Here is a 22,008-nt window from a genome sequence, read left to right as displayed (position 1 = left end):
CACTTCAAACCCATTCCTCCTCCTCCTCCTGGAATTACCAGACCTTGTCAATAATCCCTCCCCAACCCTCCTGGAGCCCCCTGCAGATCCTGCAAGGCCACTCCAAGGTCTCCACCAAGCCTTCTCTTCTCCAGGCTGCACAGCCCCAACTCTCTCAGCCTGTGCTCACAGCAGAGCTGCTGCAGCCCTCTCAGCATCTTGGTGGCCTCCTCTGGTCTGGCTCCAACACTTCCATGTCCTTCTTGTGCTGGGGGCTGCAGAACTGCACTCAGGACTCCAGGTGGAGCCTGTGCTCCACAGCCTCCCTGGGCAACCTGTGCCAGTGTCTCCACCCTTGCTGCAAACAACTTCTTCCTCATCTCCAGTCTCAGTCTCCTCTCTGCCAGCTCCAAGCCATTGTCCCTCAGCCTGTCTCTGTAATCCCTTGTCAGAAGTCTCTCCCCGGTGCTTCTCTTTGATGAAGGGGATAATTCTGTGGTGGAACATTTGCCATCACTTACTGCTTCTCCACCAAGATGCTGATGCAAGAAGCCAAGAAGCTGTTGCTGGTCCTTCCCTGGGAGGGGACTGAGTGTGTGAGTGCTGTTCCAGTCAGCTAGGAAGGGCTCTGTGCTGAAATTATTAACTTTGGGTGCAGGAAATCATAGAATCAAGCAGGTTGGAAGAGAGCTCCAAGCTCAGCCAGCCCAACCTAGCACCCAGCCCTAGCCAGTCAACCAGACCATGGCACTGAGTGCCTCATCCAGGCTTTTCTTGAACACCTCCAGCCACAGCCACTCCACCACCTCCCTGGGCAGCCCATTCCAATGCCAATCACTCTCTCTGACAACAACTTCCTAACAACATCCAGCCTAGACCTGCCCTGCCACAGCTTCAGGCTGTGTCCCCTTCTTCTGTTGCTGGCTGCCTGGCAGCAGAGCCCAACCCCACCTGGCTACAGCCTCCCTGCAGGCAGCTGCAGGCAGCAATGAGCTCTGCCCTGAGCCTCCTCTGCTGCAGGCTGCACCCCCCCAGCTCCCTCAGCCTCTCCTCACAGGGCTGTGCTCCAGGCCCCTCCCCAGCCTTGCTGCCCTTCTCCAAACACCTTCCAGCACCTCAACAACTCTCTTGAATGGAGGAGCCCAGAACTGGACACAGCACTCAAGGTGTGACCTGAGCAGTGCTGAGCACAGGGGCAGAAGAACCTCCCTTGTCCTGCTGCCCACACTGCTCCTGAGCCAGCCCAGGATGCCATTGGCTCTGCTGCCCACCTGGGCACACTGCTGGTTCATCTTCAGCTTACTCTCTATCAGTACCCCCAGGTCCCTTTCCTCCTGGCTGCTCTCAGCCACTCTGGCCCCAGCCTGTAGTGCTGCTTGGGGTTGTTGTGGCCAAAGTGCAGAACCCTGCACTTGGCCTTGTTCAGTCTCATCCCCTTGGCCTCTGCCCACCCATCCAGCCTGTCTGAAAGCTGCAGTGTTGGAACAAATGGATGCAAATGGTTCCTGACTCCTCAGAACTCCTCCTTGTTCTTTTGTGTGCTGCCTTTAGGTGGGCAACGCTGAGGAATCAGATGAGATGCCAATGCCAGATTCTGAGAGTGTCTATGTCATCCCTGGAAGTGTTTTGCTGTGGAAGATAAGTCCAAGGCCTCCAAATTCAGCACAGGTCAGCTATGATTGTGTTGAGCTCTGCTGCCATGCTGTGTGCTCACCACACCCAGCCCCAGCCCTCCTGCTTTACACCAGCAGCTCTGGATCTGCCTGTTTGTTGCAGCAAACTTTCCCACTACAGTTGTGCCACTGAAATGTGAGGTTGGAGGGATGATTCCAGAGCCTGGGACACGACTCCAGAGCTAGGGGAACTTCTCTGGGGAATGGGATGATTTATGGAGCTAACAGGACGGGGCCTTTCCCCACCTCTTCTCTCCAGCCTGCTGACCTGAAGGGCTGTTAGAGGACAGATGCACCAGAGGCTATGTCCAGGGCTGTGGAGCTGCAGAGTACAAGGGCATGTGTGAAGGCAGATGGAAGGCTGAGAGAGACAGACATGGGAAGAAGGAGAGGAGCCCTCAGTGGGTTAGTTGAGGGGGGAATCTGCAGAGAGAGAGGGAAAATAGCAGCAGGACTGGAGAAGGGAAATCAGAGAATGGCAGGGGTTGGAAGGGACCTCTGGAGATCACTGAGTCCAACTCCCCTGCCAGAGCAGGATCACCCAGGGCAGGGCACACAGGAGTGCATCCAGATGGGTCTTAGAAGTCTCCAGAGGAGACTCCACAGCCTCTTTGGGCAGCCTGCTCCAGGCCTGTGCCAGCCTCACAGTAAAGAAGTTCCTCCTGGTGTTGAGGTGGAACTTGCTATGTTCAAATTAAGATAAGGGAGTCAAAGATGAGTTCCTAAGGTAAGAGAGGAGCAGAGCTCTGAGGGCTTGGGGCTGGCCTGCTGGAGCAGAGCAGGCATCAGTGAAGCTCTGCCCCGTGGTGCAGTTCAGGTGGCACCTTGAGTCTTCATCCTCTCTGGAGTTACTCCACAGAGAGAGAGGCAGCTGTGTGGTGTTGTCAGGCAGCAGCTGTCTGCAGTGTTGCAGCCCAGCAGCTGGAGATGCTGTGAAGTCACCTGGTGTGTCTGTCTCTGAACTGCAGATGTACAACTTCACCAGCTTTGCTATGGCCTTGAACGAGCTGGACAAGGAGATGGAGAGCATCATTCCCAAAACCGACTGCCGGCTGCGGCCAGACATCAGGGCCATGGAGAACGGAGAGATAGGTGAGGCTGGGCTGGGGGCTCCCCCTGCCTCTGGGACCCGAGGGGCTGGCAGAGGAGGGAAGCACACATCCACTCTGGGAGATGAGCTGCTGGAGTAAGCACCAACCCATAAAGGTAGATCCCTCCACGCTGCAAGCTAAGGAACAACCCAGTGCAGCCTTCTGCAGGCTGTGCTCACACTGCCAGCCAGGCAGCTCCTCACTGCAGCCTTCTGCAGGCTGTGCTCACACTGCCAGCCAAGCAGCTCCTCACTGCAGCCTTCTGCAGGCTGTGCTCACACTGCCAGCCAGGCAGCTCCTCACTGCAGCCTTCTGCAGGCTGTGCTTACACTGCCAGCCAGGCAGCTCCTCACTGCAGCCTTCTGCAGGCTGTGCTCACACTGCCAGCCAAGCAGCTCCTCACTGCAGCCTTCTGCAGGCTGTGCTCACACTGCCAGCCAGGCAGCTCCTCACTGCAGCCTTCTGCAGGCTGTGCTCACACTGCCAGCCAGGCAGCTCCTCACTGCAGCCTTCTGCAGGCTGCGGGGGCTTCTAGTGAAAGGTTTGGCACTCGCTTGTGTGGGGCTGGTTGAGGTGGAGTCAGCTGCACCATGTGAGGTCTCCTGCAATCATTTGGGTGCAGGTGAGTGTGGTGTAGAGCCAAGGACAGGCTGCCCAGGGAGGTTGTGGAGTTTCCTTCTCTGGAGTCTCTCAAAAGCTGCCTGGCTGTGTTCCTGGGTGAGCTGCCCTGGTGGCCCTGCTTTGGCAGGGGCAGATGGACTCCCTGATCTCCAGCCCCAACCATTGTGTGAGCTGTGTGGTGGGACAGTGACTGTGACTACTTCAGATAAACAGTCTGAGATCTGGGGCTGCCAAGCAGTGAGCCAGGCCCAGGCCAGTGCAGCTGTGCTGCTGAGCTCCTGCTCTCAGAAGCTGCTAACCACTGACTTGAGGCTCCTCCAGAAGCAGCTCAGTGAATTCCCACAGCCAGCCTCTTGCCTGCAGCCTGCTCTTGTGCCCAGCAAGGTGCACATACATGGTGCAGAGCATTTCTCTGGCTACACATGAGCTGCAGGTGACTGCTTGTAGCCCCAGACCATGCTCCTTACCTCTGCTAGCAGCATAGAGCTTGTGGAGTGGTAATGTGCAGTGCATTAATAGCTGGCAGAGTGAGTGGCAATAGCTGAGAGGCTGCCAAGAACGATCCTCTCAGCAGCTTCTGAGCTGCTTCTGAGATGCTTTCTGAGCACTGAGTGGGAAAGAGTTCAGCATTCCCCTGATCTGCTCCTTGGTCTGACTCCTCAGGCCTCCTGATCATCCTTTCTGCCATATAGAAGCAGCTCTTCTGCTTGTTTAGGGCCAGCCCCCCTGCTGCCTTAGTGCCTTTAGAGCAGGAACTGAGGAGATGCTGCAGAGGGGCAGATCTGTGTGCTCTGGAAATGACCACACTGCTGACAGCTTGCCCCAAACCGTGAGAAGTGAGTGGCCAGCCTGGAATAGGCCCAGCAGATCAGAATCATGGAATTGTTTTGGGTGGGAAAGCCCTCTGAGATCATCCAGCCCAGCCATCAGCCCAGCACCACCATGGCCACTAAACCATGTCTGGGTTGGTGAAGATCTCTAAGGTGATCCAGTCCAACCACCAACCCAACCCCACCATGGCCACTGAACCCTGGCCCCAAGTGCCATGGCCACAGCTCTCTGCAACACCTCCAGCCATGGGCACTCCACCACCTCCCTGGGCAGCCTCTGCCAGTCCCTGACCACTCCTGCACCAAAGACATCTTTCTCCTTTCCAACCTAACCCTCCCCTGGCACAAGCTCAGGACATTCCCTTCCTTCTAGCACCTGAGCCTAGGGAGCAGAGCCCAACCCCCACCTGCCTGCAGCCTCCTCTCAGGCAGCTGCAGAGAGCAATGAGCTCTGCCCTCAGCCTCCTCTGCTCCACACTAACCCCCCCAGCTCCCTCAGCTGCTCCTCCCCAGCCCTGTTCTCCAGACCCTTCCCAGCTCTCCTGCCCTTCTCTGGCCCTGCTCCAGCCCTTCAGTGTCCCTGGGGTGAGGGGCCCAAAGCTGGAGTATTCCAAGGTGTGGCCTCATCCCACCTGCCCTAGTCCAGGTTTTCTGTACCCTGAACACCTTGTCAGGGTCCTCAGGCCGTGGCTAAAGATGGGCTCAGCAGAGGCTGGCATTGCAGTGGCTGCTGTGTGGCCCAGCTGGCCTGGCACTGCTCTCACGCCGCACCAGGAGCTGCTCTGTTGTCTAGAAGGCTTTGAAAGTGGGCAGCTCTTACTGCTGCCCTCCTTCAGGTGGAGTCAGATGGAGAAATGCCTCAGGCTTGCCCTGCACTTTAACACCTTGTCTGGTGGTGTCTGTGTGCCTTTGCCCCCTCAAGACCTCGCCAGCGAAGAGAAGAAGAGGCTGGAGGAGAAGCAAAGGACAGCGCGCAAGAACCGCTCCAAGTCGGAGGAGGACTGGAAGACAAGGTTGGTGTGCTGGCCCCGGGCACAGCCCTTGTGCCACCCTCAGCAGGCAGAGCTGACCTCACCAGCCTTGCTGCTGCTGCTCTTGGGGGTGCACACTTGGTCCCTGCAGCCTGTAGTGCTGTGACAGGCAGTGGATTGAAGCTGGAAGAGGGGAGAGTGAGAGTGGAGGTCAGGAAGAAGTTCTCTAAGAGTAAAGGTGGTGAGACCCTGGCACAGGCTGCCCAGGGATGCCTCCTCCCTGGAGCTGAACAGGGCCAGATTGGATGAGGCCTGAGCAAGCTGGGTGGTGGGAAGTGTCCTTGCCCACGGCAGGGGGTTGGAGCTGGAGGAGCTTTAAGGTCCCTTCCAACCCAACTCATCCTGGGATTCAAGAAAGCTTCCAGGCATGGTCTCAGCCCCTTCCCCTCTGCTTGCTCAGCCATATCCCAGTCGAGGCTGTCCTGTCTTTGCTGAGCACATGAAAGATGTCACCACTGCTGCAGGGACTGTCGTTGGTGAGCCCTTTAGAGTTGCCTCAGATTTGCTTTCTTGGCCAAAGAGAGGAGGAAATGCTTCCTCCAGTCAAGCTGAGAGCTTTTGCCTGGGGCAGCTGAGCTCAGCTGCTGTGTGCTGGCCATGCTGCCTTGTCACTGAGGTGCCCTCAGAGCTGGGGACATGAGCTGGTCACCCAGCCAGCCAAGTCACTGGCTCCTTGCTGAGACAAAAGCTAGCAGGGAGCAGGGAGCTCACAGTGGAGCTGCCAGGGGTGGGGGGTTTAGCTGTGAGGTGAGAGGGCTCAGCTGGGAGCTTTTACACACAAGCTGAGCAGGAGCAGTGAGAACAAGCCCCAGTGAGTCAAGCTGGGGCAGACAAAGGCTCAGAGGCAGCTTCACAGTGCAGTCATCAATTGGCAGTCTCCCCACGGAGGCAGCAGGGTTGGCAGGTTGCTGCAGGAGCAGGCAAGCTTCATCTCCTTCCTCTTCACCAGCTGCAGCACAGGCAGGCACCCAGAGCCAACCCCTTTGGAATGCCTCTTTGTAACTGTCAATCATTTGTCTCTCTTCTCTCCCTGTTTGTTCCCATGAAGTCACTCAGCATCCCAGAGCCCCAGGTTTGGACATGGCTGCCTTTGTCTTTTCCCTGTGCCTGCTTTCCTGAAGTGTTTGGGTTTGTTTGCCCTGAGACTGGTGGAAAATAATATCCTTAATGCTTCTGAGTGAACACTGAAGTGCTGGAGCCTTGCACCTCCCTCTCCCTTTCCTGAGTTCTGAGTGGTTCTGGCTCTCACCAAATGCTTGCAGTTCTTCCAGCTGCCTGAAATAGCCGAAGGTAGAGCTGAAAGGACCTGAGCTTGGTGTTGGAAGCTGAGGAACTCCCAGGGGGCAGCTCAGAGCAGAGGGGTTTGGGGTGCAGACACCATCCACCAGCTGCTTCAGTGCAGATGCTGCTGCCCTCAGCACTCCCCTGGGCTATGCATTGGGAACTGTTTGCCAGGGTGGTTGTAAACCTTGGCAGAGATCTCCCATCTCTTCAGGAGGAATGCAGAGGGACAGCCTCTGAAGGGGGGCCAGAAAGAGTGGAGGGAGTTGTGCTTTGGGCTGGGGGAAAAGCATCCTGTGAAGGGAAACTCTCCTGGCTGCTGCCAGGCCAGCTGTGGGGCTGGGTGTGGAGAAGGGAAGCTCCTGCCTGTTCCCAGGGCAGCTGTGGGGCTGATGTGGAGAGGGAAGCTGTGTGATGTGCTGCTGCCAGGGCAGCTGTGGGCTGATGTGGAGAGGGAAGCTGTGTGATGTGCTGCTGCCAGGGCAGCTGTGGGCTGATGTGGAGAGGGAAGCTGTGTGATGTGCTGCTGCCAGGGCAGCTGTGGGCTGATGTGGAGAGGGAAGCTGTGTGGTGTGCTGTGTCCTGCCAAGTGATGTGACCTGCTGCAGAAAAGCAGGATTCTTGTCTAGGAGAGCTCCTCCCCTGTGGGAGCCTCCCCGAAGCCCCCTGGTGACTGAAGGGTTTGTGAGTCCACTGGGCAAGTGGAGCCTTGGTGTTCCTGAAGGCATCCATGTCAGACACACTGTCCTGGGGACTGGATGAGCCTAGAGGCTGTTCTGGAGCCTGAAGTCTTGAGCAGGAGGATGATTGGAACTGGATGATCCTTGTGGGCCCTTCCAACCCTGACTGATTCTCTGATAGAGTTGTGAGGCACAGCAGAGGTCTGTGGCTTAGGGTGACAACCAGTCCCCTCCTCCCCCACCACAGCAGCCTTGGGCCTCCTGTCTCTCAGGCTTGGCTGACACAGTGGTCACTGGGCACAGGGACCTGCCCAGGTGCTGCAGACAGACACCCTGCTGAGGTGGGGGGTGGCAGAATGCCTCGGTGCAGGAGGAGGTGACAGTGCTTAGAGCACTCAGGAGCTTGGCCTTGTGCTCTGGAGGGAGCTGCTGTCCCTGCCAGGGGGCTGTGGGGCGAGCAGGAGCAGCAGCAGGCACTTGGGACTAGCTGGTGCCCGCCGTGTGGAGGGGCAGGAGCAGGGAGCAGTGCCAGTGGCAAGTGGCTTCTGCCTTCTGTGGGCTGCAGGTGGCTCCCCAGGGGAGCAGCAGAGCCCTGAGGCGCTGCTCTGGTGCCTTTGGCATCGTGGAGCTGGCACAAGGCAGCTCAAGCCAGAGCTGCCTGCTGGCTACCCTGTTTGCACATGGCACTGCAGGTCTTGATGCATCTGGATGTGGTAATGGCACAGCTGGGCCAGAAGCACTCCAGTTTGTGCTCTGAAGCCTGCTGGCAGCCGAGGGCAGAGCCTGGCCCCCTCCAGTGAGCGTTCAGTGCAGGGAGCAGACAGGCAGGGCTGGCTGCTGTGGGCACCAGGGGCTGAAAGGAAACTGTGGAGCAGCCAAGCTGATGGCACAGGCAGGGCTGGCAAGACACAAGCCACACAGAGCCTGCTCTGGAGGCACAGGCTGCAGGACTGCCACAAGCAGCTGTGGCAGAGGAGGCAGAAGGATGAATTTCTTCTCCTTGACCTGGGCCAGGCTGCCCAGGCAGTGGTGGAGTCCCCATCCCTGCAGGGGTTTCAGAGCTGTGGAGATGTGATGCTGAGGGCCAGGCTTGAGCAGGTCACTTGGTCTCAAAGGTCTTCTCCAGCCTAAACGATTCTGTGGGTCTCAGCTTCTGTGCCATGGTGATCTGGCAGGGCTGTAGGGGGGACACCTGTGCACCTTACTTCCCAGCTAGCCCCCTCCCCAAAAGGTGATGGGCAGGTGCAGCTGTGACCCAGCTCAGGCAGGAGGAGAGAGGAGATGCCAGACACCAGCTTAGCAAAAGCTCACAGGTGGCTTTGTGCAGCTGGACCCTGGGCACCTGAGACCTTACAGCTGCATTTCAGGGTCTGAAGGGGACCCACAGGCAGGCTGGGCAGGGACTGATCAGAAGGGCCTGTGGGTATTGGATGAGGACAATGGTTTGGAGCTGGAGCAGGGCAGAGTTAGGTTGGACATCAGGAGGCACAATGAGGCTGGTGAGACACTGGCACAGGCTGCTCAGGGTTGCAGTTGAGGCCCCATCCCTGGAGACATTCAAGGTCAAGCTTGCTGTGTCCCTGGGCAGCCTGCTCTGGCTGGAGGTGTCCCTGCTGCCTGCAGGGGGGATGCACAAGGTGACCTTGGGGGGTCCCTTCCAACCCAGTGCAATCTGTAGGCCTGTGATTCAGCTTCTGGCTGTTCAGATCAGCTCCCAGAGCCAACAGTGCCATGCAGCAGCTCAGCTGGCATGAGCCAGGGCTCTGCTGCAGCCCATGCAAGGTTCCATGCACACCTGTGGGGGACTGAGGGCACTGCAAAGCCAGGGCAGCTGCAGAGCCCAGGGAGACAACCTCCTTCTGTTTGCTTGTGGTGTTCTCATGTCTTGCAACAACCTCCTCATGCACACCCCCAGGACTGGTCACAACTGCTTTGAAGTCAACCTGTGCCTGCCCTTCCTTGTGCCATAGTCACAGCTGCTTCAAGTGACACCAGTCTGGTGTCAGTGATGCCACAGGCTGGGCTGGTGGGAGGTGTCCTTGAACTAGATGACCTTTAAGGTCCTTTCCAAGCCCAACCATTCTGTGCCTGTGACCTTGGAGGCATCTCAGCAGTGTGGGGAGCAGGGAGAGCCAGCCCTGAGCAGGGCTCCCACTTGGGAAGCAATTCTTCCTCAGGAGGGTGGAAGAGCTTGGCCAGAAGAGTGGAGCCACTCAGCCTGGAGCTGTTGAAACCCAGGTTGCCTGGCAGCTGGGGCAGGCTGGTGTGGCATGAGCTGCCTGGCAGGGCCACTGGGCCTAGCTGAGCTTTTAAGCTCCCTTCCAGCCCAAACCATTCTGGGATCCTAGGGGAAGCCACTGATGACCTGAACCCAAGAGGCCTCCTGCAGTGAGTGAGTGCTTGGAGCAGCAAAGTGCTGCAGGTGCAGCAAAGCAGTTGTGACCTGGCTGGAGCTGTGGGGCAGCCTCACCAATGTGCTCTCTGTTTCTTTGCAGGTGGTTCCACCAAGGCCCCAACCCCTACACTGGTACACAGGACTGGCTTTACTCTGGCAACTACTGGGACAGAAACTACTTTAACTTGCCTGATATTTATTAAACTGCAGTGAGGAGCCTGTGACTGACACAAATTAAGTCTTAATCTGTTCTAATGTCTCCCCTTGTTTCCCTTCTTCCCTCCTGAAAGCTGGCATCTTACCCCACAGAGCATGGACAGCTCCAGGGTGAAGCTGGTGGTACCTGACCTGCAGGCCCGTGGGCAGGGGACCACTGTTCTGGCTGCTGCTGTGGGCACAGGCACCAGCTCCTGGCTGCCCTGCGTGGCCAGAGGCAGTGCCCTTGGTGTGAGCTGCCCCAGGGTTTGCTGGCTACACCTACATTAGGTTGTGGTGGAGGAGGACCAGAGCTCCTCCAGCTGGCCTGGCACTACTCTCTCTGCTAGCCCACCCTGGCACAAGTCAGACTGGGTTGATTTGTTGTGACTTGGGGAACCTCAGAAGCACAGAGAGCCCTGCAGGGGCCTGGCCTCGCCTGGAGAAGGCTCTGTCACCTCTCTACAGCTGGGATCTTTCATCCAGTGACTTTTACTGAGCTCAGGTGGGAGATCTCAGGAGTGTTGCCACCTCTGGAGCACTCCTGCAGGTCTCCAGGCTGGGAGCCTTGCCCAGAGGTCTTTAGGCAGTGGTTTGTGCAGTGTGTTTTGAGTTCTGCTCTCAGCTCTTGCTTCCACCCTGTCTGGTTTAAGGAATTCAGAGCCATCTAACAGCTACAGCTGTGATGGGAACTGCACACCAGGGACAGGCTTGGGAACAATCTGTCTCCTGCACTAGAGGCTCTGGTGCCCAGCACTGCTGAAAGACCCTCATCAGCCCAGGAGCTGCTGGAAGGTGGCTGGGGGGGACAGGACCTGTGTGTGTACTGTGCAGCCCCTCGCCCCCCCCCAGAGGAGGTCTGGTGGTTCAGAGGTGGTCCAGCCCCTGGGGGAGGCCTCCTGAGCACAGCTGCTTTGCCCCTTTCCCCTGGGGTGCTCCAGCCTCAAGCTGTGCACAGAGCTTCCCGAGGGCAGCTGCTGCCTCCAGTTCCTGCTGCCTGCAGCTTAGTGTTCACTCAGTAACTTAACTGCTACTCAATAAAGGCTTCAGAACTTCTTGCCTCTGAAGTGAGTGATCTTTGACAGGGCTGACCCCTTCTGAGCAAGCCTGCTCCAGAAGCTGCCTGATCTGCATCCCTCACCTGTGCCCTGGGCAGGAAGGGGCTGCTTGTAGGTGGGGAGGAGACAGCTCGGCTGGGAGAGCTTCCCCCTGGCATCTGCAGGCAGCCTGCAGCTCTGGCCCTGAGGGTGGGCTGCTGAAACTGCCCAAGGCAGGGAGGTGCTTTCTGGTTGCTGTTTGTTCACTCTGGGGACTCCCCAGGTCATGATGCTGAGCTGGAGCTGCACAACCAAGGGTAAGCCTGAAGCTTGAGGAGGGCAGATTCAGACTGGAGCTGAGGAGGAAATTGTTTGCAGTGAGGGTGGGGAGCCACTGGCACAGGCTGCCCAGGCAGGCTGGGGATGCTCCTTCCCTGGTGGCCTTCAAGGCCAGGCTGGGCGAGGCCCTGAGCAAGCTGTGCTGGTGGGAGGTGTCCCTGCCCATGGCAGGGGGTTGGGACTGGATGAGCTTTGAGGTCCCTTCCCACCCCACCCATTCTGTGACTGAACCTCTCTGTGGCAGCATCTCCTCGGGCCCAGTTCTCAGTGCCCTGCAGAAGTTCACCACCAGCAGTGTCTCCTCAGCCTCACCTCTGCCCTCAAGCCCCTCCCTGGGCCAGGAGCTCCTGAGGACTCAGGGCTGTGGAAGCAGCCTGGCTGGTGGGGTCAGCTCTCAGCACTCAGCAGTGCTGGCACAAACAAGGCCTTCAGTTGCTGCCTGCCCACCCAGAGCAGCAAACAGCTCCACAAGATCTGCTTTGCCTCTACTGTTTGCACTGACTGCTGCCTCCTCAGAGCAGCCTGATTATCCCCTAGCCCTGCAGGAGGCTGGCACCTTCAGGAGCCCAAAGCTATAAAGCAACAAGAAGGTTGCTGATAAAGGTGGGGGGGGCTCTTAACCCCTCCCTGAAAGTATAACCCCAGCTTGGTCCTCCATGATAAACCTGGGGTGAGTTGGCACTGGTTGAGACAAACCTGGGGTGAGTTGGCATTGGCTGAGACAAACCTGGGCTGAGTTGGCATTGGCTGAGACAAATCTGGGCTGAGTTGGCATTGGTTGAGACAAACCTGGGCTGAGTTGGCATTGGCTGAGACAAACCTGGAGTGAGTTGGCATTGGCTGAGACAAACCTGGGCTGAGTTGGCATTGGCTGAGACAATCCTGGGCTGAGTTGGCATTGGCTGAGCACTTGTCAGAGTAACTCCTTCCTCGGCTGACAGGGTGAAAGTCTTCCTGCCCCTGTGCCCAGAGCCACAGCCCAGCAGTGGGGCCCAGCCCTGGTCGCACTGAAGTGCCTGTGGCTGTCAGTGGTGCTGGGGCTCAGCAGCACCCCACAGTGCAGGACCTGGGCCCCTCTGCAGTGCCAGCAGCTGGGGCTCAGTGCTGCTAACTCAGCCCAGGCACAGGGGACAAAGCAGACAGCAGTGCTGAGCCTGCAGCCTTTGCAGTCACTGCCTTTATTGCAAGGAGAAGTCCACTGCTGAGCTCTTCCTGCGGGCACAGCCTCTCCTCTTCACCTGTTTGAAGAAACTCCTGCTCAGGAGGGCTGCAGCTGAGTGCTGCCTACCTGCACCCTGGGGGCAGGGATCCTGCCACAGGCTGGAGCTCACACAGGTGCTGGGAGCGCAGGGGGGAAGGTGAGGGTGGTGGAAGACCAACAGGCTGCCCAGAGATGTGGTTGTGGTCCCACCCTTGGAGGGGGTCTGCTTTGATGTGGCCCTGGGCAGCCTAATCCAGTTGGAAGTGTCCCTGCTGAGGGCAGGGGAGTTGGACAAGATGCCCTTTGAGGGTCCCTTCCAGCCTGGTGCATTCTGTGACTGTAAATGAAGGATTTGGTTACTCCACACTGAAACCAGAGCAAGAGCAGTACTGGACACTGCAGAGGCTAACAGCAGCCTCACAGAGGTACTGCAGGCGGAAAGGACCTTCAAGAGCATTGAGTCCAACCCTTCTCTAACTCTGCCAAGGCTGGAGCTGAACCATGGCACTCAGCACCACAGCTCTGCCTCTCTCACACACCTCTGGGGGGGGGGGGGGGGGATTCACCCACCTGCCTGGGCAGCCTGTGCCAGGCTTTGAGAGCCCTTCCAGGAAAGATGTTTCTTCTGCTAACCAACCTGAATCTGCTCTGCTGCAACTTGAGGCTGCTTTGTCTCGTTCTCTCCCTTCTTTCAGGGCAGAGCTCATTGCTGCCTACAGCTCCCTGAAGGGAGGCTGTGGCCAGGTGAGGTTGGGCTCTGGTACCAGGCACCCAGCAACAGACCAAGGGGACACAGCCTGAAGCTGGATGTTAGGAGGAAGTTGTTGGCAGAGAGAGTGATTGGCATTGGAATGGGCTGCCCAGGGAGGTGGTGGAGTGGCTGTGCCTGGAGGCTGCATGAGGCACTCAGTGCCAGGGTTAGTTAAGGAGGTGTTAGGTGCTAGGGTGGCCTCCATGACCTCCAAGGTCTTTCCCAATCTGGTTAATTCTGTGATTCTTACTGGGGAGCAGAGCCCAACCCCCACCTCACTGCAACCTTGCAGGCAGCTGCAGAGAGCAATGAGCTCTGCCCTCAGCCTCCTCTGCTCCACACTAACCCCCCCAGCTCCCTCAGCTGCTCCTCCCCAGCCATGTTCTCCAGACCCTGCCCCAGCTTGGTTGCCCTTCTCAGGACTTGCTCCAGCCTTGTGAGAGGACAAAAGGAGCAGAGGAAGGCTGGGACCTGTTATTGCAACCAGCAGTTTAACCTCATTTGAGATGGCAAAGTGAAATTCAGCTTTCACAGCACAACCCCCAGCCCAGAATCTCCCTCTCCCAGACCCCTGCAAGAAGCAACCTTAGTTCCTGAGGCTCGGGGCATGGGGCCTGCTGGTGGTGCAGCCTGCAGTGTCCTTACCTTCTGCAGGAGCAGTAACAGCTGGGTGCTTACCCCTGCCTGGGTGCCTGCCCCTGCCTGGGTGCTTACCCCTGCCTGGGTGCCTACCCCTGCCTGCGTGCCTGCCCCTGCCTGGGTGCCTGCCCCTGCCTGGGTGCTTACCCCTGCCTGGGTGCCTGCCCCTGCCTGCGTGCCTGCCCCTGCCTGGGTGCCTCTCTCTGATGCTTACCCCAGCCTGGGTGCCTCTCTCTGACGCTTGCCCAGCCTGGGTGCCTCTCTCTGATGCTTGCCCCTGCCTGGGTGCCTCTCTCTGATGCTTGCCCCTGCCTGGGTGCCTCTCTCTGATGCTTACCCCAGCCTGGGTGCCTCTCTCTGACGCTTGCCCAGCCTGGGTGCCTCTCTCTGATGCTTACCCCTGCCTGGGTGCCTCTCTCTGATGTTTGCCTCAGCCTGGGTGCCTCTCTCTGATGCTTGCCCTAGCCTGGGTGCCTCTCTCTGATGCTTGCCCCAGCCTGGGTGCCTCTCTCTGATGCTTGCCCAGCCTGGGTGCCTCTCTCTGATGCTTGCCCAGCCTGGGTGCCTCTCTCTGATGCTTGCCCTAGCCTGGGTGCCTCTCTCTGATGCTTGCCCCAGCCTGGGTGCCTCTCTCTGATGCTTACCCCATCCTGGGTGCCTCTCTCTGACGCTTGCCCCAGCCTGGGTGCCTCTCTCTGATGCTTACCCCATCCTGGGTGCCTCTCTCTGACGCTTGCCCCAGCCTGGGTGCCTCTCTCTGACGTTTGCCCAGCCTGGGTGCCTCTCTCTGATGCTTGCCCTAGCCTGGGTGCCTATCTCTGATGCTTGCCCCAGCCTGGGTGCCTCTCTCTGATGCTTGCCCAGCCTGGGTGCCTCTCTCTGATGCTTGCCCAGCCTGGGTGCCTCTCTCTGATGCTTGCCCCAGCCTGGGTGCCTCTCTCTGATGCTTACCCCATCCTGGGTGCCTCTCTCTGACGCTTGCCCCAGCCTGGGTGCCTCTCTCTGACGTTTGCCCAGCCTGGGTGCCTCTCTCTGATGCTTGCCCTAGCCTGGGTGCCTCTCTCTGATGCTTGCCCCAGCCTGGGTGCCTCTCTCTGATGCTTGCCCAGCCTGGGTGCCTCTCTCTGATGCTTGCCCAGCCTGGGTGCCTCTCTCTGATGCTTGCCCTAGCCTGGGTGCCTCTCTCTGATGCTTGCCCCAGCCTGGGTGCCTCTCTCTGATGCTTACCCCATCCTGGGTGCCTCTCTCTGATGCTTACCCCATCCTGGGAGCCTCTCCTCGTTGCCATCAGCTCGGGCAGGGGCACGGCCACGGCGCAGACGCGAGGGGTGCGGCGCTCTGCCGCAGTCTCCCCTGCCGAGCTGCAGCGGGGTCTGGCCCTGCCCAGCTCCTCCTCAGCTGGCCTGGCCACGGGCACTGGGATCATGGTGAATCTCCTCCTGGCTCCTGGGTGCTGCTGTGTGAAGACAGCAGAGCCGGGAATGGGTTTCCAGTGCTTCCTGCTCTGAAGGGTGGAGCCCACCAAGATGAAAGGTGGAGCATTGCCCATCTTGCTCTGCTCTCCCATCACGTAGGTTGGAGCTGCCCCTTCTGCCAGCTCAGGCTGCTGGGCTTGCCCACTGGGAGGGCTGAGGGTGGCCTGGGCACAAGGAGGGGCAGCTCCAGCAGGAGGAAGGGAAGGTGTTGATGTTTGGCCTTGTCTCAGGTCAGTCAGGCAGTAGAGGGTCCACACGTTAGGATGTGCCTGTGGCTGCTCTCCCCTCGAGGCTGCAGCTGCGAAGGCAAAGATGAGGGCTGGGGTCAGGAGCAGTGGAAGCCACACAGTGCAGTGCTGCCACCTGACCCGAGCCTCCCCACGCCTGCTGGGAGGGAGTGTGAAGGAGCTGGAGCAGCAGAGTCTCTTTGGAGTGTGGCTGGCACAAGACAGGCTCTGGGGGAGCACTGCTGTGGTGCTTCTGAAGCTGCCCTGGCAAACCACCCTGACCCTGGGTTCCTTTGGCAGGGCCAAGGTCAGCTGCAGCCCTGCTCAGGCTCAGCTCTGTGCCACAAAATGCTCTGAGCCCTCACCACTGCCCTGCTTCTAGGGCCTGGGACAGGACAGGGATGGATTCTGCACTACCAGGAGACTAAAGGGTTGGACTCGATGATCTGTGAGGTCTCTTCCAACCCTGATGATACTATGACTCAGGGCAGCTCCAGCCTGGGTGGCTTCTCCAGCTGGGCAAGGGAGCAGCTGGGCACACATCACCCCAGGGAAGAGCTGCTGGGGAGGGCCTCACCCCCAAAGAGGAGCAGCAGCTGGAACTGCTGCCCAGGGCTTGACCTGCTCAGCCCAGCTGCAGACTCTCCCGAGCTCAAGCCAGCAGAGGCCACCTCCAGGTGATGCTCTCTTCTACAGGGAAAACCAGGGAGGCCATGCTGGGAGGAGAGCCTTCAGAGGAGCAGAACCTCCTGTCTTACCTGAGAAGGCACAGGCTTGCTCAGCTGGTTCCACTTGAGCTGTAGGCTCCACTCCCTCGGGATGGGTGACTAAGTCCTCAGAAGGCACTAAGGTGGTGACACTTGAGCCCTGGCCTGTCCCTACTGGCTGCTCAGCCTGCAGCAGAGAAGCTGTTTGCTCTACAAAGGGGACGAGGATTTGCTGGGGGAACTGCTCTAGGTAAGGTGGGAGCTCCACATCTGCATCTGGCTCCTCCGGCCACTGCTGTGCCACAGCCTCAGCCTGGCTGCAGGAAGGCAGAGCCCAGAGGGGATCTTTGGCAGCAGGCGGTGGACGGGTTGGAGCAGGCGATGCTGATTGTCCTTCCCACCAGGGGGCTGCGGAAGGGTCATGGGCCGAGCCCTCAGCCGGGCTGCCTGGCAGCCTCAGCTCCCCAGCTGCTGAGAGGGACCCGACAGCCTCCACAAGAGCCTCAGCTGCTGGCACAGCAGAGGCACCTTCGTGAGCACCTGCTGCTGCTGGCAATGCACCTTCTGCCTCTGACCTAGCGCCCTCTGCAGCAGCCTCCTCTGCTGAGACAACAGAAGCCACTTCAGAACCACCTTCTGCTGGTGTGAGCTCATCCTCTGAGGGCTCGGAGGCTGCGGGCAGGGTCTGCACGCTGGTGGCCACATCCCTAAGGGAGGGATTTGAGACAACAGAAGCCACTTCTGCTGGTAGGAGCTCATCCTCTGTGGGCTGGGAGGCTGCGGGCAGGGTCTGCACACTGGTGGCCACATCCCTAAGGGAGGGATTTGAGACAACAGAAGCCACTTCTGCTGGTGTGAGCTCATCCTCTGAGGGCTGGGAGCCTGTAGGCAGGGTCTGCACACTGGTGGCCACATCTCTAAGGGAGGGATTTGAGACAACAGAAGCCACTTCTGCTGGTAGGAGCTCATCCTCTGAGGGCTGGGAGCCTGTAGGCAGGGTCTGCACGCTGGTGGCCACATCTCTAAGGGAGGGATTTGAGACAACAGAAGCCACTTCTGCTGGTAGGAGCTCATCCTCTGAGGGCTGGGAGCCTGTAGGCAGGGTCTGCACGCTGGTGGCCACATCTCTAAGGGAGGGATTTGAGACAACAGAAGCCACTTCTGCTGGTGTGAGCTCATCCTCTGAGGGCTGGGAGCCTGCGGGCAGGGTCTGCACGCTGGTGGCCACATCCCTCAAGGAGGGATCTGAGATAACAGAAGCCACTTCAGAACCACCTTCTACTGGTGTGAGTTCATCCTCTGAGGGCTCGGAGGCTGTGGGCAGGGTCTGCAGGCTGGTGGCCGCATCCCTCAGGGAGGGATCTGAGACAACAGAAGCCACCTGTGCCGGAAGGAGCGGATCCTCTGAGGGCCGGCAGGCTGCGGGCAGGGGCCCGGGGCAGCAGGGGCAGCTGCTGTTACCTAGCAGGTGTGCAGCCAGCGCCGCGGGCTCGGCCGGGACGTAGGCGAGCGCCGCTCCCTCGGGGCCCGCAGCTCCCTCGGAGGCAGGGGGGGATGCGCTCCCCGCAAGGGCAGCGGTGCTCGATGGGTGCTGCGTTAGCGTGGAGCCGCAGCGGGCGCGGGGCCCCCCCGGGAGCTGGTCCTCCTGCGCGCCGCTGCCGCTGTCCCTCCGGCCGCTGTCCCGGGGCGCGGCGGCGAGCGGCAGCCCCGCGGGCTCCTCCGCTGCCCCACTCGCGGCGTCTGCAAGGCAAGCGGCACAGGGGCAGCACATCAGCAGCTGCTGCCACTGCACTCAGAACAGCCCCGAGGCCGCGGGAGGTGCTCCAGAGCACATGCAGTAGGCTCCCTGAGCTGCAGAGGTGGAGTCCGTCCGCGGAATCAGGGCTCGGATCACCCTTCCCCCCTGCAGCCCCACACCGCCGCGGCCATGCCCACAGCTTCCCTGCACACCTCCAGGCACGGCCACTCTACCACCCCTCGGGGCAGCCTGTGGCAGGCTCTGAGAGCCCTTTCAGTTAAGAAGTTTGTTGTAATGCCCAACCTAAACCTCCTCTGCTGCAACTGGAGGCAGTTTCCTCATACCCTGTCTCTTGTAACACCCGAGAAGAGACCAACTTCCTCCTGGCTCCAGCCTGCCTTCAGGCAGTTGCAGAGGGGCAGAGGTCACCCCTCAGCCTCCTTCTCTCCAAAGCAATCAGGTTAATAGAATCACAGTGTTCTTTGGCCTGGGAAAGCCCTCCAAGATCCCCACTCCAACCATCAACCCAGCATCACCATGGCCACCAAACCACGTCCCCAGGTGCCATGGCCACAGCTCTCTCAACATCTCCAGGCATGGGCACTCCACCATCCCCCTGGGCAGCCTCTGCCAGTCCCTGACCACTCCTGCACCAAAGACTCCTCTCCAACCCAACCCTCCCCAGCACAGCTTCAGGCAGCTCCCCAAGCTAAGGCTGAGGCTGCTGCTTGGCTATCAACAAAGGGAAAGAAAAGGCAGAGCTGTGAGTCCACCTCCAAACCCAGGAGCTTAGAGGAGTTAAACCTTAAACCAAGCACATCAGAGAAGCTCTGGCTGCGAGGGTGCACTACATGATCCTCACAGGGCTGGACCAGATGGTCCTCAAGGGCTGCACTAGATGGTCCTCAAGGGCTGCACTAGATGGTCCTCAAGGGGTTACACTAGATGGTCTTCAAGGGGCTGGACCAGATGGTCCTCAAGGGCTGCACTAGATGGGTCCTCAAGGGCTGCACCAGATGGGTCCTCAAGGGCTGCACCAGATGGGTCCTCAAGGGCTGCACCAGATGGGTCCTCAAGGGCTGCACCAGATGGGTCCTCAAGGGCTGCACCAGATGGTACTCAAGGGCTGCACTAGATGGGTCCTCAAGGGCTGCACTAGATGGGTCCTCAAGGGCTGCACTAGATGGTCCTCAAGGGCTGCACCAGATGGGTCCTCAAGGGCTGCACCAGATGGGTCCTCAAGGGACCGCATTAGATGGTCCTCAAAGGCTGCACTAGATGGGTCCTCAAGGGCTGCACCAGATGGGTCCTCAAGGGGCTGCACCAGATGGGTCCTCAAGGGGCTGCACCAGATGGGTCCTCAAGGGCTGCACCAGATGGGTCCTCAAGGGCTGCACCAGATGGGTCCTCAAGGGGCTGCACTAGATGGGTCCTCAAGGGCTGCACCAGATGGGTCCTCAAGGGCTTGCACCAGATGGGTCCTCAAGGGGCTGGACCAGGCAGTCCTCAGAGGTCCCTTCCAACAGCCAGACCATGGCTCTCCCCTGCATTCCCTCACAACTGCTGGGATCCACACAGGGCATTTCGGGTGCCAAGGTGGTGATGTTTCAGCTTCCTGAAGAGTCTCCAGCTGAACTGGCAGGAACCCAATGACCAAGCCTTAGAGTGAAATGTGGCTTCTGGAGCAGTTATCACGGGTGGAAGAGAGGAGAGCAGTGTTGGGATCCTCTGCACGGGTAGCAGACCCTCAGCGCTGGCACCAACCACACGGGGGGGCATAGTTCCCGTCGTGGTGAGCAAGCAGTGGCCAAGCTGCAAGCCCAGCAGATGTCTCCAAGACAACATCTCAGCACTGAGCTGCTGAATCAGAATCCCAGAGGACCAAATGGACTCCTTAGGGAGAGCTCCCATCTGTGTGTGCAAGGAGTGGGGAGCAGTGGAGCTGCTGCCTTCAGGGGTGGTAAACCACACTGCAACGTCTCCAAGTGGGCATCCAGGCTGTGCTCCAGGAGGAGAAAGCAGAGCACCCAGGGGAAGGAAGTGCTGTGTGAAGATGCCAGACCCAGCTGGGAGGCACCCCAGGGGAAGTGCAAACCACCTGCAGTTCTGGGCATCACAGAGTAGGAAAGACACCGAGGCCCTGGAACATGTCCAGAGGAGAGCAGTGAGGCTGGAGGAGGGTTTGGAGGGCCTGGCATATGAGGGGCAGGTAAGGGAGGTGAGGTTGTTTAGTCTGGAGGAGACTGAGACCTTACTGCTCTGCAAATAGGGGAAAGAGGTTGGAGTGAAGCTGCTGTTGGCCTCTTCTCCCAAGTAACTAGAGAGAGGTGGAGAGGAAATGGGTTTGTGTCCTGGGGGAGACTTAGACCATGGCTTAGCTACAGAGTGAAACGTGAGAATAGTCTTAGAATCAGAGTTGTTTGGGTTGGGAAAGCCCTCCCAGACCACCCAGTCCAACCACCCACCCAGTACCACCGTGGCCTCTAAACCCTGGCCCCAGGTGCCAGGGTCACAGCTTTCTGTTCTGGAACACCTCCAGGCATGGGGACTGCAGCACCTCCCTGGGCAGCCTCTGCCAGTGCCTGACCACGGAGCAGCTCCAGAGCGCCTGAGGACACCTCCAGAGAGCAAACTCACCAGCGAGGAACCTGTACTCGAACTCTTCCACCACATCTGCCAGCTCCAGGCCGGGGTGCTCTGCAAAGAGAAGCAGAGGCCAAGCTGGAGGAGCCCTGCAGGAGCCCAGCTGCCAGCCCAGCAGGGGCCCTGGCCCAACAAACCTCTGCGGAAGGCAGCGAGCCCCTGGAAGTAGAGGGTGAAGAACTCGGTGATGTCCTCGGGAGGCTTCACCATGGCAGCCCTGCTCACCCCCTCCAGCAGCGTGGTGAGGCCATAGGGGACCACCAGCCTGGTCCTGGTGACTGGCATCTCCTCCGGGTACCTGACTGCCTCACTGCTGTCCCACCTGCAGACACAACCCTGGGCTCAGCCTCCAGCCTGCCCCACCGTGAAGTGCCCAAGGCCAACAGAGCGACTGCAGCTGCTCGCCCCAGCAGCGACCTCGCTCCAGCCCTTCCCAAGCACTGCTTTACCTCAGGGGGAGCCTTTACCCTTTGCAGGGACCAAATCCTTCCCTGTCCCTCTGCCCCGGGGCAGCAGGAGCCCGACCTCCCTGGGAAGCACCATGCCCCCTGCACCCCACCTCCTCAATTCCCATTCTTCAAGCACGAAGCCCCCCGAAGCACCCCCAGTGAGCCCCTAAAGCCATCAGGACATTTCATCCTCCCCCCTCTCCTCCTCCATCCCCTCTGGCACTTACCCTCTCCTGCGCCCAGCCTCCCGGAGCTCCTGGGGCCACCACACCCAGCCAGGAGGGGCAGGCGTCACAGTGCCCTGATGGCATCATAGAACCATGCACAGACTGTAACCATCACCCAGTGCCCACCCACTGCCACGGCACGGACACCTCCCACCGGCCCAGCCTCTCCCTCTGCCCCATCACAGAACATCCACACATGAACAGGATGGGTTGGGTTGGAAGGGACCTTAAAGATCATCCAGCTCCAACCCCCTGCCACGGGCAGGGACACCTCCCACCAGCACAGCTTGCTCCAGGCCTCATCCAACCTGGTGCTGAACACCTTCAGGGAGGTTGTGGGGCACAGAAGCACCCAATGTGATCTTTGATCACATTGGGTGCTTCTGTGCCCCACAACCTCCCTGGGCAACCTGTACCAGGGTCTCACCACCCTCAACCTGTGCCAGTGTCTCACCACCCTCACTGCAAACAATTCCTTCCTAATCTCCAACCTAAGACCTGCTTCTCTCCAAACAGCTACAGAGCAACTTCTAAGCAGGAGCACAACCTGCTGTCAGGAAAGACAACCAGACTGATGTGGCCTGAAGGACAACTCCATACAGCACCTGGGACACTTAAGACTAAAGCAGGGGGAGAGTATGAAACAAGCATTCAGATGCAAGGAGAGAAGCAATTCAAGTGCCTGCTTGAGAGGAACTTAGAAACACCCCCCACATGTGCACAAAGGCACTAAATGGAGCAGGGTGCAGCCTGGTAACGGAGCACAAGCAAATCTGATGCCTTGGAAGCACATCTCTCA

General features: G+C 59.2%; 2 protein-coding genes across 5 annotated transcripts in view; one reads left to right on the top strand and one right to left on the bottom strand.

Annotated features, from left to right (window-relative positions):
- Positions 1–10,836, top strand: part of OSBPL1A (oxysterol binding protein like 1A) — a 134,660-nt gene extending 123,824 nt beyond the window's left edge. For 3 of the 4 annotated variants that reach the window (XM_064170825.1, XM_064170822.1, XM_064170823.1), the window contains 5 exons: positions 1,531–1,647; positions 2,621–2,744; positions 5,117–5,207; positions 6,274–6,297; positions 9,682–10,836. In XM_064170825.1, the coding sequence (XP_064026895.1) occupies positions 1,531–1,647; positions 2,621–2,744; positions 5,117–5,207; positions 6,274–6,297; positions 9,682–9,784 (459 nt within the window). In that variant the 3' untranslated portion in view covers positions 9,785–10,836. The remainder of the gene's footprint in view (positions 1–1,530; positions 1,648–2,620; positions 2,745–5,116; positions 5,208–6,273; positions 6,298–9,681) is intronic. The other variant, XM_064170824.1, reaches the window with a different exon arrangement.
- Positions 10,837–12,324: 1,488 nt separating this feature from the next.
- Positions 12,325–21,018, bottom strand: CABYR (calcium binding tyrosine phosphorylation regulated). Its single transcript, XM_064170538.1, has 5 exons — positions 20,671–21,018; positions 20,528–20,587; positions 16,204–17,892; positions 15,002–15,516; positions 12,325–12,390 (listed from the first exon to the last, which is right to left on the bottom strand). The coding sequence occupies exons 1-5, from the start codon at positions 20,816–20,818 to the stop codon at positions 12,331–12,333; spliced, it is 2,472 nt and encodes an 823-aa protein (XP_064026608.1). The 5' UTR covers positions 20,819–21,018; the 3' UTR covers positions 12,325–12,330.
- Between the last annotated feature and the right edge of the window lie 990 nt (positions 21,019–22,008).

Source organism: Pogoniulus pusillus, chromosome 34, assembly GCF_015220805.1.
Source record: "Pogoniulus pusillus isolate bPogPus1 chromosome 34, bPogPus1.pri, whole genome shotgun sequence".
NCBI classification, from domain to species: domain Eukaryota; kingdom Metazoa; phylum Chordata; class Aves; order Piciformes; family Lybiidae; genus Pogoniulus; species Pogoniulus pusillus.
Note: the sequence above shows the minus strand (reverse complement) of the source record. Positions and strands in the feature narration are given on the sequence as shown.

What these genes read in the sequence shown, in the direction of transcription:
- CABYR (XM_064170538.1), bottom strand. Translation starts at nt 20,818, where the DNA reads ATGCCAGTCACCAGGACCAGGCTGGTGGTCCCCTATGGCCTCACCACG. An exon ending in GCTCGCTGCCTTCCGCAGAG is followed by an intron (nt 20,588 to 20,670) that starts GTTTGTTGGGCC and finishes TTCTCTTTGCAG; the next exon opens with AGCACCCCGGCCTGGAGCTG. An exon ending in GGAGAGGCTCCCAGGATGGG is followed by an intron (nt 12,391 to 15,001) that starts GTAAGCATCAGA and finishes TTCTTCAAACAG; the next exon opens with GTGAAGAGGAGAGGCTGTGC.